At 41.5% G+C, this 15,455-nt stretch overlaps 2 protein-coding genes across 3 annotated transcripts in view; one reads left to right on the top strand and one right to left on the bottom strand.

The window, feature by feature from the left end:
- Window positions 1-9,653, top strand: part of furinb (furin (paired basic amino acid cleaving enzyme) b) — an 86,558-nt gene extending 76,905 nt beyond the window's left edge. The window contains exons 11-16 of one of the 2 annotated variants that reach the window (XM_014005532.1): window positions 767-870; window positions 2,678-2,795; window positions 3,031-3,210; window positions 3,416-3,543; window positions 4,065-4,193; window positions 8,915-9,653. In XM_014005532.1, coding sequence (XP_013860986.1) covers window positions 767-870; window positions 2,678-2,795; window positions 3,031-3,210; window positions 3,416-3,543; window positions 4,065-4,193; window positions 8,915-8,922 — 667 coding nt within the window. In that variant the 3' untranslated portion in view covers window positions 8,923-9,653. Of the gene's footprint in view, window positions 1-766; window positions 871-2,677; window positions 2,796-3,030; window positions 3,211-3,415; window positions 3,544-4,064; window positions 4,194-5,631; window positions 6,983-8,914 lie in introns of those variants that run through there. The other variant, XM_014005530.1, reaches the window with a different exon arrangement.
- Window positions 9,654-11,466: 1,813 nt separating this feature from the next.
- Window positions 11,467-15,455, bottom strand: part of man2a2 (mannosidase, alpha, class 2A, member 2) — a 17,769-nt gene continuing 13,780 nt past the window's right edge. The window contains exons 21-23 of the mRNA XM_014005529.1: window positions 14,538-14,729; window positions 14,336-14,449; window positions 11,467-13,691 (exon numbers count right to left, since the gene is read on the bottom strand). Of these exons, the coding sequence (XP_013860983.1) occupies window positions 13,539-13,691; window positions 14,336-14,449; window positions 14,538-14,729 (459 nt within the window). The 3' untranslated portion in view covers window positions 11,467-13,538. The remainder of the gene's footprint in view (window positions 13,692-14,335; window positions 14,450-14,537; window positions 14,730-15,455) is intronic.

Below are 15,455 nucleotides of genomic sequence, written 5' to 3'. Positions count from 1 at the left end.
ATTAACGGTTAAAAAAAAATATATATATATATATATTTTTTTTAAGAAAGTGTAAATCATGAGCAAAGAATGAGCCTTAAAACCGAGCCTTGAGGCATCTCACCACTAAGTGGGGACAATGTTAGAAAGTATTTCTTTAAATGGACAAATCACTCATCTGAAGGGCATGACTGGAGTGATTTAAAAGCTGTACCTTTAATACTAATGGAAACTCTGAACTGAGTCTCTGGATACATCCTAATGAGAAAAAAAAGTTTTTACAGGTTTTCTCACTTTGTGGAAAATGACCCTGGCCCCCAGTTTCAGAGCTTATTAGAAACATGCTTTGCAGCAAAGAATGGACACCATTCTCTGGAGTCTTATATCTGCTGTTTTACTGTTTCCAATGACCTCTAAGAACAGCAGGTTATGTTGTTTCTTTTAATGCTGGTATTTTACGCAATCTTCGAATGAGTCAGTTTCTTTGTTATGACTGCCTGGCACATCCCTCCAGGTCTCCTCTATGTCTCAGCATAATATTTCAAAAGTGTATAGTCGTCCTCAGTGCATATGTTGAGATTGATTACATTTCAGGTGTGTCTGCAGTCTCCTGACCTTTCTCGTGTCCCAAAGCTCCTCAGATTTCCTCGGCTGTATTATTGTATCAGCGAGGTCAGCGAAACCTGACTTTGCTCATAATGTGCATAATGTAAAAATTATTACCTTCAGCCATTACATGACAGAAAATCAATGCAGCTTTATTGCTCTGCTTCTTGTGTTTGTCCAGTATGAATCTWACCTGGAGGGACATGCAGCACCTGGTGGTCAGAACGTCCCAGCCCAGGCACCTCATCGCCGGAGACTGGAAGACCAATGGTGTGGGTCGGAGAGGTAGAGACTTCTTATCTTTTTTTGGTTTAAATCAAGGCCATATGGCACCATAGGGCAGTGGTTCCCAACCCATTTTTAAAGCCTCCTTATCTTCTAAGCCAAGTTTACCCTCAGTCCCTTTCACCCCATGTTATGAATAACATAAGGACAGTTATTGTTGTTTATTGCCCACTGAAATGCACAGGGCAMCTGCTGCTGGTTAAACTATAACCAAGATACAATTACTGTATATTTAGTCTTTTCTTACAAACACAAATTTATAAACATACTGTACATTTGAACTCACACACAAATCACAACTAARGCTGTAAACCACGTTTAATTTACTTCTTTAAAACATTAGTCAATAACTAGCAAGAAAAATGTTAGCATTGCGCTAATTAGCTGCTAATACACGGTCTAAASTCCATAAAAAAACTGCTAGCGTAATGCTAATCTCACCATAGCACTCACAGAGGAAAAACACATTTTCTCGATATTTTCTYACACAAAAATTAATCGACACAGTTACACAAATGCATACTATTGCAATATCAAACCACGTTGGGCATTGTATTTAACTGAATATATAGAAGACTTCTTGAGGTTTTTTTTTAGATGTTTGCTTCTTTTATTGACGGAAAAGTCACTTCCAGTTTCGACAATGTTACTTCGGGACACTTCTACCAAAGACGCATTAAACCTTTATCCCTTCATCAAAATGACATTCAAATAATAATTTATATTTTCACAACCTCTGAGCAGAAAAAGCCCACCACCAACACCCATGTGCTCTAGGGCCCCCCCAGGTTGGAAGCCACTGCCACAGGGTACTCAAATTCTTAGTACAAAGTGATTTTCTAAAAATACAGTTTTATGTCGTATAAATATTGTTTCTTTACAAAAAAAAAGTATGTTTTGTTTGTCGTTACCCCTACAAGCTGGTTGACTTCATCCAGTAATTACCATCTGCAGAGCCAACACATTACAGTCTTTTTAGTCTATCTGAAATCAAATGACAGCTTTTTTCTGCAATATCGCACAGATCTGTGACAGCTGTGTCTCAGGAGGTAGAGCCAAGTTTGTCAGTTTCAATCTGCAGCCTCTCTTCATGCCAAAGTGTTCCTGTTCAACCCAGTACTTTATCTGGCAGCTCTGCAAAGATCGGTGCACAAATGGGAGAATGAGAAATTTGTTCTATCAGTTCTGTGGGAATTTAGAAATGGCTTCGAGTCACAGGAAGCACCCGGATCAACTTTCACGCAGACTTTTCTCCCCGTGGACTCTAAAGCCACATAAACACCTATAATGTTTTCTTGTTTACTTTGTGGAAAAAGTTCCCAAACAAGCTCGTGAAAACGTTGCGGCTTGTGTCAGACTGAGCAGCAGATTTATAGTTCAGCACTAACACTTTAAACTGCTTGTGCACTTACAACCTTTACAAAAGACTTTCTGTACGGTGTGCCAACAACACACTGTCTGCCCATATCTTTTAGAGCTCCAGAAGTTTGTTTACTTTGTCTATATTCTCCTGCCAGCAGCTGTCAATCAAACACGCCCATCAGCTAGCTGAGATGGGAAAGAACAGTTCAGATCTCTCCCTAAAGATCTCTCGTCTTAATCTTGATCCTTAAAAAAAGACATTAAATGTGTTTGATGGCAGCAGAAAATGTGAATTTAGTTTGATTTTAGGAAAAGCTCTGGTGAAAGCAGAGTGCCTTAAAAAAGATTTATGATTGAATGCTCAGGGTTAAAGCAGAGATTAGCTTCTAACAACATGCAGTTATCTCCTCATCACCTTATTTCCTTTTTTTTTTCTCCTCCTCAGTGAGTCATTCATATGGTTACGGTCTCCTGGATGCTGGGGCCATGGTGGTATTGGCACAGACCTGGACAACAGTGGGGCCGCAGCACCAGTGTGTTCACACGATGCTGACAGAATCCAGGTTAGAGGCACGTCTTAAATCTGTGTGTTTGTGTGTAAACAGCAGCGGCTTTTAGTTTTATTACCAGCACTGACCCGCTCCATCATCCCTCCCCCCCGCAGCCTGAAAGCATATCACAGCATCTTACTCGGGGCCGAGGAGGTCGCTCAGACACTTAGCGCAGCCCGATTGTTTTGTCTATTTCTGCAGCCACACAACATTAACCACCCTCCCTTCCACTTGTCAAAACCTGCAGAGACATCGGAAACAAGCTGGTGTTCAGCAAAAGCGTGGATGCCTGCTGGGGACGACCGGAGTACGTCCGATCTCTGGAGCACGTTCAGGCTCACCTCACTCTTTCCCACAGCCAGAGAGGAAAATTGGCCATTCATCTCGTCAGCCCACTGGGCACGCGTTCCACCCTGCTGTTCCCAAGGTACACAACAAAACAATCCAAGCCAGCAGCCAAGCCCTTAATGTAACCCCCCCCCCCCTTTTTGTTTATGGCTTTGAATCACAAACAAACAAACAAACAAAACGTGTGCTCTTCAATTCTATTTGTACACATCTTCCCCACAGGCATATTCTCTGAATAAAGCACATGAAGAAAACAACAGCTGTGCGTTTTCTCTTCTCTTTAGACCCAATGACTACTCCTCCGAGGGGTTCAACGACTGGGCCTTCATGACCACCCACTCGTGGGACGAGGACCCTCAGGGAGAGTGGACGCTAGAAGTAGAAAACGTGGCGGCGAACGAGCGGGACCACGGTAACCCTCACTCATCACCGTTAATCGTTCAGTCTGGGCAGATTACGTCGAAACCACACTCGTGGCACTAATAACTGCCCTCTCGCTGAGTCTCTCTGCGTACTTTCACGCTTCGCTGGCTCGCCTCTTTTCAGTTCCTCTCTCATTCCTCCTCTAATGACACCGTTTGTAATACTTTCGCTACCCAGGGGAGAAGCTTCTCCAGGCACAACCAGATTAACAGTTGGCTGCCGCCGCAAGAAAAAAATACCTACCGACCTTTTCAGTCGTGAAATTTAAAGTATGTCGTTGTTTTTTCTTTCCGCCCTCCCTCTCCATTTGTGCTGCACTTTAGCTCAAATGAAAAAAAAATGGTCACAAAGAGTTTCAGTCTCTGAGTTTATTCTGTGAATTTGTTTAGAGATGCAGAAAGAAGTGAGATGAGAGAATTGTTTTTCCTCTGACGTCCTTCAAGGTTATGCTCACATCTCATGTTTCCCCCTCCCTCCCTCCCTCACTGACTTCTTTTGTGTCGGTCCCAGGTGTGTTGAGTCAGTTCACCCTCACCCTGTGGGGCACCGGACCGAGCGTCGTCAACCCGTCCTCGCCTGACTTCCCTCGACCTTCCAACAACAGCTGCAAGACGTTCGACGCGCAGCAGATCTGTATCGGTGAGGTCGTGTTTAATAATTCGGGGGGGGGGGGGGGGTTTTTTGTTTTGTTTTGTTTTCGCACATCAGCCGCCGTTACAAACCACACTTCAGGTCAGCCCGTGTTGGCTGTTGTGAAAAGCACAACGTGAACGCTGATGACTTATCCACAAGCCTCTTGCGCATATGTTTGCACGCACACAATAAATTAGCAGGGTAACGTGTCATCTGGGAGTGTGTGGTGTGTTGGGAGCAGCAGACACATTTAAAACTGCAACAGTGCAAGAGGTGCACGTTGTCGACAGCCTCCACGTAGAACCGGATGAGGTCGGACACATCTCACTCCACCAGTCTTCATCATTCAGATTAAATCTGCATTACAGTATTTACTGCAAATCCTGTTATTTACACATCTCTAGTTTAATAAGGACTTCCCAGAAATGATTTCCCAGCACTGCAAAAAAAAAAAGCTAGGTAAATAAAAAAAAAACTAGTGAAATGCCAGTGAAGAAAGATAATTACTCTTGGGCAGATTTGTTGAAATGAGAAAAATACCCAGCCGTTACAAAACATTGAAATCTACTTAAACATTTATAAACTATTAATAACTTGTATTACATTAAAGCAAAACCAAAAGTTGTTTGTTTTTTCTTCCCCGTTGTTATTGTTTTTTTATGTTTGAGTGAAATGATGCTAAACCCAGAGGTAATAAGTTATTGAGGTGATCTGCACTCAGAGAGGAATCTCAGCTGGAGTGATTTGGGAGCACTTTGCAGTTTCCACCAACCAAGGACAGTTCAATATCCAAATGATGGCTCTGAATCAGAGAGAGCAGCTAATAAAATCCTTTCTTAAATAAACTACAATAGCAGATCTTTTATTCTAAAATGAGGCGTAATTGTTGTCAAAAGAAACCCCCCCAACTGGAAAAGAAACGTTAAGAAACAACTTGTATCTAACTGGTGCAAGTGTTTTGGTTGCATTAATTCTTTGTTTCCCCATTTTAACCAAAAAATAATTACTGCACATCTCTATTATACATGTTGCCTTGAATGTCCTCTGCAATAAATATGAAGCATGTAAGTCTGGTAGGTTTTAGAGATTCTTCCTCACAAATACACGAGGGACAGACTTCTGATTATCAGCACTGTGAAAGAGACTCTTTGTTTCTGGGTGCAGTGAAAGCACACATTATGTGTTAGCCAGTTGTTTGAAGTTGAGCTTTAATTAGCTGGAGGTTTTGAACAGACCTTTTAGCAGATGGAGCTGTTGTACCTCATCTTGCTTAGACACCGCAGCTGATAGACGCTCAAGGCGGTTTGAGCGTCCATCATGCTGTCTGATCAGTTTCATTAAGAGAACGTAGCTTTAATGAAAAAATGGAGATTGTAGCTAAAATAAATAAGTTTTGGTAGGAGGGAGTTGAGTGTGTTTTGTGTTTTATCTCCTCTCCCCTCAGAGTGCAGCCCTGGCTTCTCCCTTTTCCTCCAGGGTTGTGTGAAGTTGTGTCCTCCGGGTTTCACGTCAGGACAGCAGCTCCTCAACCTGTCTCTGGAGAACTGGGTGGACCTGTCCTCCGTGCAGGCCTGCCTGCCCTGCAGCCCCGCCTGCCTCACCTGCTCCGGCACGGGCCCTACAGACTGCCTGTCCTGCCCGCCTCACAGCCACCTGGTCCTCACTTCCTGCCTGCACCAGAACCAGGTCCAGCGCAAGTCCCCCGCCACCGTCGGACCACGGGGCCAAGAAGCCGAGCAGGAGGACAAAAGCTCGGCGGCGGCGGCGGATGACAGCAGCGGAGCAGCTGAGGAGATTCCAGGGCTCGATGTAGCCCCACCCACTCAGCTGCTCGTCATCGTGGTGGTTCTCAGCTGTGCCTTCATCCTGGCCGCCTTCGTCGGGGTCTTCTTCTTGCTGCAGTTGCGCTCAGGCCCCGCCTCCGTGGCCTGGAGGACCAAACTGCGGTCTGTGCTTTCAGAGACGAGAGGGACGCGGGTGGGCTTTGGTTCGAGCTTCGACCGGAGACGGGAGAGGAAGGCTCGAATCTGCTACAAGGGGATCCCCACTGTGTGGGCAGACGAGGACATGATCGTCCACGAGTCTGAATCAGACAGCGAAGACGTGGACGGTCACAGCGAGAGGACAGCGTTTATCAAAACACAGAGCTCGATTTAGCTGAAGCTGCTTCAGCTGCTGTGGGGTGTGACATCAGAGCTGATCCACTGAACACAGGCCTTACTGTCACATCAGCACACCATCCAAAATCAAGCTTCACGTATTTATTTACAAAGTTTTCATTTATCTGTTTATCTTGGATGTATTTATAGTTTCTGTCTCACCAATATGTGGTGTCATGCAACTATTTTCCTCATTTTGAGCCAATTTCTACTCACTCTTCTTGAAAAACTGACCCTCTAATTTAAAACCACACGTTAAAGAGTTCCAGCATTTCAACTCTACAAATAATAAACTGTTTAGTTCCCCTAATGTAAATTTAAAAGAACATGCCCACAAACCCTAAACTACATATCGTCACCTTCCCGAAATAACCTCCTACTGTATGTCATTTTCAAATCAACTTTGTTGCATAAATTATGTCCTCGTGATGTTGACCAGTGCTGGTAAAACTATGGGATAAATCTTGTGCCAACAGGAATTGAATTTGAATTGCTCAGATTGAATCTCAATGTGCATAATTTCAAATTGAATGCAGTGGTTTGAAAATAACTTTCACTACATTGAAACTGAATTTAAAGTTTTGAATTTGAATTAATTTGCTTTGAAATTGTATTTTGGTCTATTAAAAATCAAGTTTGTCTACTTTCAATTTTAGTTCCAAAATTCAGATTCTTGTGTCACATCCTGGTCCTTGAGAAAGCCAGCCAGAGTAATCAAACACAGATCCACAGATTTATGTTTCACTTTGGTGAAGTTTCCCTTCTGTTTGTAACAGAGTTGATGCAATCCACTGTAAAAGTGACAAAAAACTGGCAGTTATTTTATTGCAGTGATTAATTTTACCTATAGAAAAGTTTACATTTACATCCTGTCATGGATCAGTCAGCAGCAGCATCTGATCAATTTGTGATCCATGATGTGATGTAAATGTAACATTTTCTACATAAAAGGTAAAATTAATCACTGCAATAAAATAAATTTGTCTGTTTTTTGTCACTTTTACAGTGGATTGAATCAACTCTGTTACAAACAGAAGGGAAACTTCACCAAAGTGAAACATAAATCTGTGGATCTGTGTTTGATTACTCTGCCTGGCTTTCTCAAGGACCAGGATGTGACACAAACATCTGAATTATGGAACTGAAAGTGAAAGTAGTCAAACTGAATTTTTTATAAACCAAAATACAGTTTCAAAGCAAATTAATTCAAATTCAAAACTTTAAATTCAGTTTCAAATTATTAAATTCAGTTTCGTTTTAGTAAAATTCATTTTCAAACCAATGCATTCAATTTGAAATTATCCATATTCAGATTCAATCTGAGCAATTCAAATTCAATTCCTGCTGACAAGATTTATCCCATATTAAAACTGCCTGTATTCTTAGTTGGTCAAATCATTTGATTCTACCCCTTAAGATAATGGCCGAAGGATCAAGTGTGACTGAAGCTGAGCTATGATTTATGTTTCCTGGAAAAACTTGAAAAAATGTTTTATGCGATTATTTTAGGAAGGTGTTGATATTTACAGTACAGCTTTTTTTAAAAATCTTTGTTTCAAATGTAAAAAATAATCCTGTTAGCATCGTTTGGATCAGTTAGCCCTTTCATAACGGGTCTCCAAAGTTACAGATTTAAAAAAATGATATTTTTTTTCACCGCAGCCTGAGAGGCAAGCTTGGGGTTCTCCAGCAAAGTGAGGTTGCTGTGGGAAAAATAGCTGAAGCTTTTAAAGCATTCAGCTCATTACCTGATCAAAACACAGATCTGATTTGGTCACGAATACAAACTGAGCTTTGATCATTTGGCTGTTATGTTTCCAGTTCGCTGAGTTCCAGCACTGGGGTGATGAGGTTGCTGCTTTTATTAGCTGGAAAAATTTAAATTGAAGATTTCTGCGGCACAGTGGGATACCATAGTGGAAGAGAGAGAGAAAAATAAAACAACCCGCAGGCTGTTTGAGCAGGAAACTGTGGAGGATGTTCTGTTTTCAGTCAAGTCGCAGTGGGAAGACATATCTGATAAATCACTCAGAAAAGCTCCCTGACTTGTAGTACACTAGTGCTGTTTTTAATGATATTATAAAAGCACTTAGCCCAAAGCTGCTCGGCTGACCTTTGGCTACATTGTCCCAATCAGTTGCTTCTTGTAAGAAATATGATAGTTTTCTGCTCATTTTGCTCAACTGAGCAAGCTGTATATTGATTTTGGAGCTTCTTCGCCAGAACATTTTCATCAAGGTGAAGTTCCATCCCTTCCTATTGTCAGCATCACAGAAAAAAAATAGACACACACATTTCCCATCTGTGTGGACTCCCCCCTACACACGCTGAATCGAAGCCTTCGGATCGACAGGCCACAAAAATAATTATAGCACTTTAAAAAAAAGGGGGGGGGGGGGGAAACAAGCAAAAAGATCTATTACATTTTCTATGTTTGTTTTATAGCTCCTTTTTTAATTTAACTGATAACAGCTCGAGATATTGTGAACAGTTTTATGCTGGAATAAAAAAAGATTTTGACTGTTGCATAACTGGGACTGTCTTTGTCTCCTTTTTTTTTACTGCCAGGTGTTTAAAGTTTTAAATTCAGCCCCGAAAACACAAGCACCACCCAGCAGAGCAGATGGTTCATCACTTCTTCATGGCCGTACATCACTGCTGCAGACGCGTTTGTTTGAGCGTCGGTGCCAGCAGCCTTCTGTCTGTCTGCTCCCTGTTATCCAGTTGCAGCGCAGGATGCTGCCAAATCACATTCAAGAAACMGTTTTCAAGAGGGGGCTCCTTAAAAAAACGCTCCTGAAATTGGAAACGGTTGATCAGCGGCGTTTTTGTTTTTGTTTTTTTTTTCTGGAAAAAAGTTTTTGGTTTGCTGGGTTCGTGGGTAAAGGTGTATTCATCCTGTGCTTCATAATTAGACCTGCTGGGAAAACAAGCGGCACACTGAAGTGCCCCTCGGATGCGTCTCATTTCACATTTTATATATATGCTGCATGTGTGGAAACCCCTCACCTCCCTATTCACACCCTCGTTATGTGTTTCTACAAGCTGTGCATTAGTTCAGTTTGGCATTAGCTTGGAATAATTACACATGTACTGTCTAGTAACAGACTTGGCAACAAGAGGTATGACTAATTAAAACACTAATGATATGCTTTGCAATGCCAGAGTTTTAAAATGAGATTTTCTTAAAGGGGGTGTTTARGTATTTTCATCAAATTAGACTTTGCATCATAGTTAAGCGACTTTAAATTGGCCTCCGTCTCTTTAAGAACCTCCTGCTGTTTCAGACACTCCCACTTCAGCACGTCTTCACAACAGTGCTTCAGGGGAGGGGTGCTCTGCTGCAGACTGAATTCCAGGGAGGAGCTTTGTGTAAATAGGCGGGSCTTTGTACCAGCAAGTGTTTCGGCAGCTCCACATGGCTACCAAAAGAGATTCAAGGATTTCTCAAACATGCATGACTGAGTCAAAGCAACACTCTGGGTATGTTTTTGATGAGGGGAATGACATTATAGTATTATATAAAGCTCAAAAAAGTTGATTTTGTATATTACCCACTTAAAACTCGCTTTATGTGTGATGTTTCAAGCTCCCTTAAAACCTAAAGTATTTGTTGCTCAGCTACACTAAATTTGAACAGACCATCCAGACTATAGGGCTGGCCAAAAGCTTACCGTGTGAAATTGTTAAGAAAAACGTATTTGCCGCTGCAATTCTTGCCACGCGAAAACATATTTATCAAGGCACACGTGAGCTCATGACATGTTGTGTTAAAGATCTGCTGCCACTCCACATTATGGAAAGGTAGATTTCAATTCACAGCTTACTAGTTTAACCTGTTAAAAAGAAGCTAGTTAGACTGATGATTTGAAAGTATAATTTTAGAACAGAGTAACTGATTTAGAGTAAACATAAAGCACAATTATCAAAGTAACCATTATCTAAAAGCTACAATCAATTGTGATGATTTTTTTTGCTAATATCACCGCACAATTGGCTGAGTTATAACCATTTCTGTGTTTGCCAAGGACTGTAAGCAAAACAATGTCATTTCTAGATATCTATCCATTGATCACCTTCTGGAGGTTTCATTAAATTTCACTGAGGGGTCCATGAGATTTTTTGCCGTTTGTGGTGCGCAATAAGTAATRAAAAGCCCGTTTGCTGTTTTCACATTTAGCTGAAGTGAACGCTCATGTCTGTCCTTTTCCCCTCTCAACAAACTCACAGAAAAAGCAGGGAAACAATCCTGCACCATCAACATCRGAGCCTCCTCAGTGGGCTCCTCCAGACAAACCCACCACACATCTTTCTGCTTTCATTAARGGAAGGGGAGCAGTTTTGTCCTCGCCACACAACCATGAAGGGGAGAAAATGCTGATTTAAGATTTTAAAAAAAAGCTCAATGCTCAGAGACAGTTCTGCTCCTCAGCAGACTGCCCCCCCCTCCTCCCCCAAGTTTGAAACAAACATGATCCAAGCAGRGCTGGACAGAAGGATGATGTCTCCTGCACTTGTTACAGCCTCTGAAGGCTGCACAAACTGACTCAATGTTGCCCCCTACTGTTCAAACATCAAAGTTAAGAGCTAGTTCCCCCCCCCAGAACAATTTTTTAAAATTTGGACGAAAAAAAAATTAGAAACAAATACTGTTTGAAATCATTTTTTTTTTACCCCCACTCTCTTCAGCATTCTTAATTCGCTGGGAGAACAAATACAGAAAACTGCCACATCATATCATCTTTGAATAAACAGAACAAATCAGCTTCACAACAGATGTAGCGTTTGAAAATAAAGACGTGGACACAGAACGTCAGACACGCACTGAAACAGGAGGTGAGGTTTCTTAACACCAGYAGAAAGTGCAAATAAAGATGTGACGGCTGCTCTGACAGATGGTACCCACAGCTGGAGGGAGGCCTATGTGAGGGGCGGGGGGAGAGTCCAGGTTTGAAGTTTTGACCTCTAGCAGACCATTGGGGCAGGGCGAGACGGCAAGGTGCAACAGAGACGAGCYTTGAGAAGTCCAGCCTCAACTTCAGACATTTAAGATCCTCCACAGCAGACACCTGAAGACAGTGTCGAGGTTATAATATAAAAAAAAACTGCAGAGATCAAACTGCAGCTTGGTTGAGTTTTATTTATTTTTCTTTTGAAGTTTTTGTTCCTCTGAGTTGAGGATCCCTGTGTGTGATTTGAACCAACCTATTACTGTAGGGTCAGCAAACCAAAATTACACTCAGAAGTACAGGAAATAAAATAAAAACAACAGTTTGGTTGAACACTGCTTTCACTCTCATTACAGAAGGTCACAGATTATGTGTGTGCAGAAACTAATCCTTCCACAATAGAAGAACTCAAAGAAAAGAAAAAAAAACATTAAGGCTTTGAGAAAATGGCCTGAAGCATTAAAAGGAATGTTCGTTCTTTCAGTCGTGTTAAATATCTTGCAAAAACAAGTCCAACACATTCTTTTACTGTGCCCCAACTCCTAACAACAAAATCATCAAAAACACTAAATCGTAATAAATCAACAAATAAAAGATAACTTACAGATGAAACAAAGAAATTATGCAGCACAAAAATGATCCCAAACCTCTTATACGTGTTTACTATCATCACTAGTATTTCTGGTTGATATGTGCATATTTGGGACATGCAAGCTGTGGATTATGACAGAAACGTTCACACTGCTGATACGATTAGTATTTGGTGTTCATTTTAATGTCCGATTGAGATGATGGCAAAAATTTCGGAGCGTCACTGACATTAACATCTTTTATTTGGTTTATTTCCTAAGCAAATATATATTTTAAATAAWCCTCTTTCCTCAAGATTTTCAATGCAGGTATTTGCTGTTCTCTTTTATATAAATGTTATATTTAGGTATTTAGAATTTTAGGCAGTAAAAATTCAAGTGAAATAAAAACGAGTCGCGTTTGGCTTCGAATCTTGTGATTTTAAAGACATCTTGCCAAGAACACCAAAATTATTCCTCTTAACCAAAAATAGTAACTATTGCACGCACAAAACTGCATATGGATGAAGGTAAATTTGTTTGGTCATTTTGAGTGACCTTTATTTTCTAAACGTCCACCAATGTGGGGTTTGTTCTCCTGTTTTATGGCTTCACACAAATCAAAAGTACTGAGTGGTCCCCGATATTGTACATGTACATTAACAAACTTCAAGTATTCACATTAACACAACCCCACACCAATATATCTGCTGTATGGTAAACATGAGGTACAGTCTGACTGCATARAGCAACGCTACACAAAAACAGCCCCCTCAAAAATGACTGACACCACCTCTGACAGGAACGGACGTTTTGTAATTTTCTCATCAGCGTCTCGACAGGACAACAAAAAAATGCAAACTATCTACAAGCAGAAACAAAAGACAGACGGGGAGAAAGTTGTCCTGTATGATTAATGATCACGCCGTCATGGCGTACAGACCAGCAGAGCTTTTAAAAGACTCCCACAGCTCGAGGATTTGCAGCTCAGAACTCGTGATGAGAAAGCACATTCTATGCTGCTGCATTCAAGTTCCAACAAAAAATACCATTTAAAAATTTTTTTAAAAAATAAAAAGAGAGAGATTGGTAGGGAGGGGTTCGGAATATGTGATCTATTTCTACCACATTCGAAAAATAAAACAACCTCTTCCACCAAATAAAGCTTTGTGAATTGCACTCTTGATGTGACACCAGTCCTGGCCTCCCTCCTCCTTCACGTAGGATATTTACATTCAGTAGTTTTAGTCCAGGATGGAACAAAAATAGAAAAAATAAAAATAAAAAAGACGCAAGTTCTTACAAAGCAGAACTGAAAGAGATTTCATTTAGTGATTGCAGAGACACGCAGACCGTATCTGATGAGCGATTCGGGCAGTCTCTCCAGATATGGATCAGCTGCTAAATTCACCTGGGTTTCTGTCGCACCCTCGCATCTGAAGCAACAGCTGTAGCCTGCCCCCTGCTGTGCAGCCTGTCCTGTTACAGCGGACCCTGCTCCTCTAAGCTGCGATGTTCCTGGTTCTGCTTAACAACACAGGCAAACCCAGACTCCTTTGTTGCCAGGATTTGGCCAGGCTTGGTCYTTGGTCCAAGGAGTCTGGTGTGTGTTTAGTGTTTTTTTATTTATTTTTTGTTTGTTCTTTTGTTTGTTTTTTTTACTCTGGACGGCTCTTAGCGCAGTTTGATCCTGTAGGTGGAGATCTCCATGGGGTCCAAACTGATGGTGGTGTCGTTGGCCAGAGGCTTGCTGGACTGCATCAGAGTCAGAGACATCGGCTGGAGAAGGTGGAGATCCACGTTCTTGAAGAGATTCCATATGCTCAGCTGCAAAAGGAAGAAGTGAACAAAGTTCACGGAGTTTGTACCATATTTAAAAAAAATTAAATAACTAAACATTTCCAAGTAGCACTCTTTCACAGTTAAAATAAAAGAATGCGACCTTGCTTGTATTGTAGTGCACAGAATGCTTCTATTCACAGAATCCCGCCTCTGTGTCTAACTCAATGATAAACTGAGCTCTGAACAAGTAGGTTTAACAAAAAGAAAAATGTGGATTTTCAAATATATATAACTTAATATGGCTGGGCAGCCCYGCTGAGCACTAATATGGTTTCAGAAACCCCAAAACAAACCTTTATTAGATTAGATTTAATATACTCTCTAGAAGGAGTAATAAAGTAACATTGTGCAGACACATTTAGGTACATAAATGCCTCCTAAAGGCACATTTCAACCACTCTGAAATGGCTGTTTTTTTGTGGTAAATCTGTATTTGCTGATAAATACAGTTAAAACAGAGAGAGGGTGACATGTGGCCATGGAAAAATACCCTGAAATGTGCCAGTTATCCCCTACTAAACAAGTCTTTGTTCAGCTAAAAAAGGATGCAACAAAAGCTTCATCAGATCAGCCATCCTTTTTGCACATTTCAGGTTTAGAARTCTGCGTAACTGGAAACTGAAGCTGACCTGTCCCTGTGTGGTGGTGCAGTTAAAGCCAAGGTTCTGAGCCTCGAAGCCACAATCCAATGCCAGACGATGTAAAATCAAGGCTGTGTACTGAGATGGAGACAGGGGGTCTTTCTGCTCACAAAAACAGGAAAAAATTAATAATTAATGAACAGAACAACTAAAAATATGTTCTTTATAATAAAAGGAAAAAAAATCTTACCTGGCTCTGGATGCTGCGCAGATTCATCAGGTGGAAGTCGCAGGGGAGGACGGTCTTGAGCGGGGCGAACGTCTGCAGAGGAGGGACGCCGCGTCTTTTGGGCAGGACGGGCAGGGCCAAGACGTCGTGGTTGAGGAGGGAACTGGTCATGTGACTGGCTATAGATGGGAAGCTAGTTGTCYCGCTGTCCATCTGTGGGAGGGTGCAGATTGATTTAATTGACTGCGTAAATCATTCCAGCATCAATGATTCACCTCTAGAGATGCTTCTGCTACAACATGAGGGACAAGCTATAATTATACTGTGTCAGAGGAAAAGGAACACTTCTTCTAGTCGCGACACACACACACACACACAGTACTAATCACACCCTTGTGATGTCAATTTTCACATTAAGGAGCGTTAAGGTGTTTCTGAATGTGATGTATTGTGACAGGCAAGTGTTACTTCATCCYTAAGACCATCAGCAGGCAGATGATAAAACTGCAACAGTCTCCCATCCTCGGCTCGTGWCAATTCACTTACTTGATGAATCATGTCATTAGTTTCTCTCAACCGTGCGATAAGGATAACAGACTGAACGTCTACACGGACGAGGCAGAAYGATGTATAGAGCAGAGKTTCTTAACCTATGGGCRGCGGCCCACAAMTGGGCCTCGAGCGCCACCTTGAGGGCCTCAAAAGAACAACAGTTTTTAACTTTGGGCCGCGGGACCTCATTGATTTTGAAAAAGGTGCAATACACTTTCTCACCACTAGTAGCAGTAGTGCGCCACTCCGAAGTTTGACAACTTTTTTTAATACGTAGAAGAAGAACCTTAGAAACCTGCCGAGAATGGTAACCTATTTTAAATTAAAAGTAGAAGGCAAAAATGAAAGTAACCCATCAAAAAATGCCAAAGTTTTTCTCTAATATGG

Source organism: Austrofundulus limnaeus, unplaced genomic scaffold (assembly GCF_001266775.1).
Source record: "Austrofundulus limnaeus strain Quisiro unplaced genomic scaffold, Austrofundulus_limnaeus-1.0 Scaffold31, whole genome shotgun sequence".
Lineage (NCBI taxonomy): Eukaryota > Metazoa > Chordata > Actinopteri > Cyprinodontiformes > Rivulidae > Austrofundulus > Austrofundulus limnaeus.
This window is presented reverse-complemented; position numbering and strand designations above follow the sequence as displayed.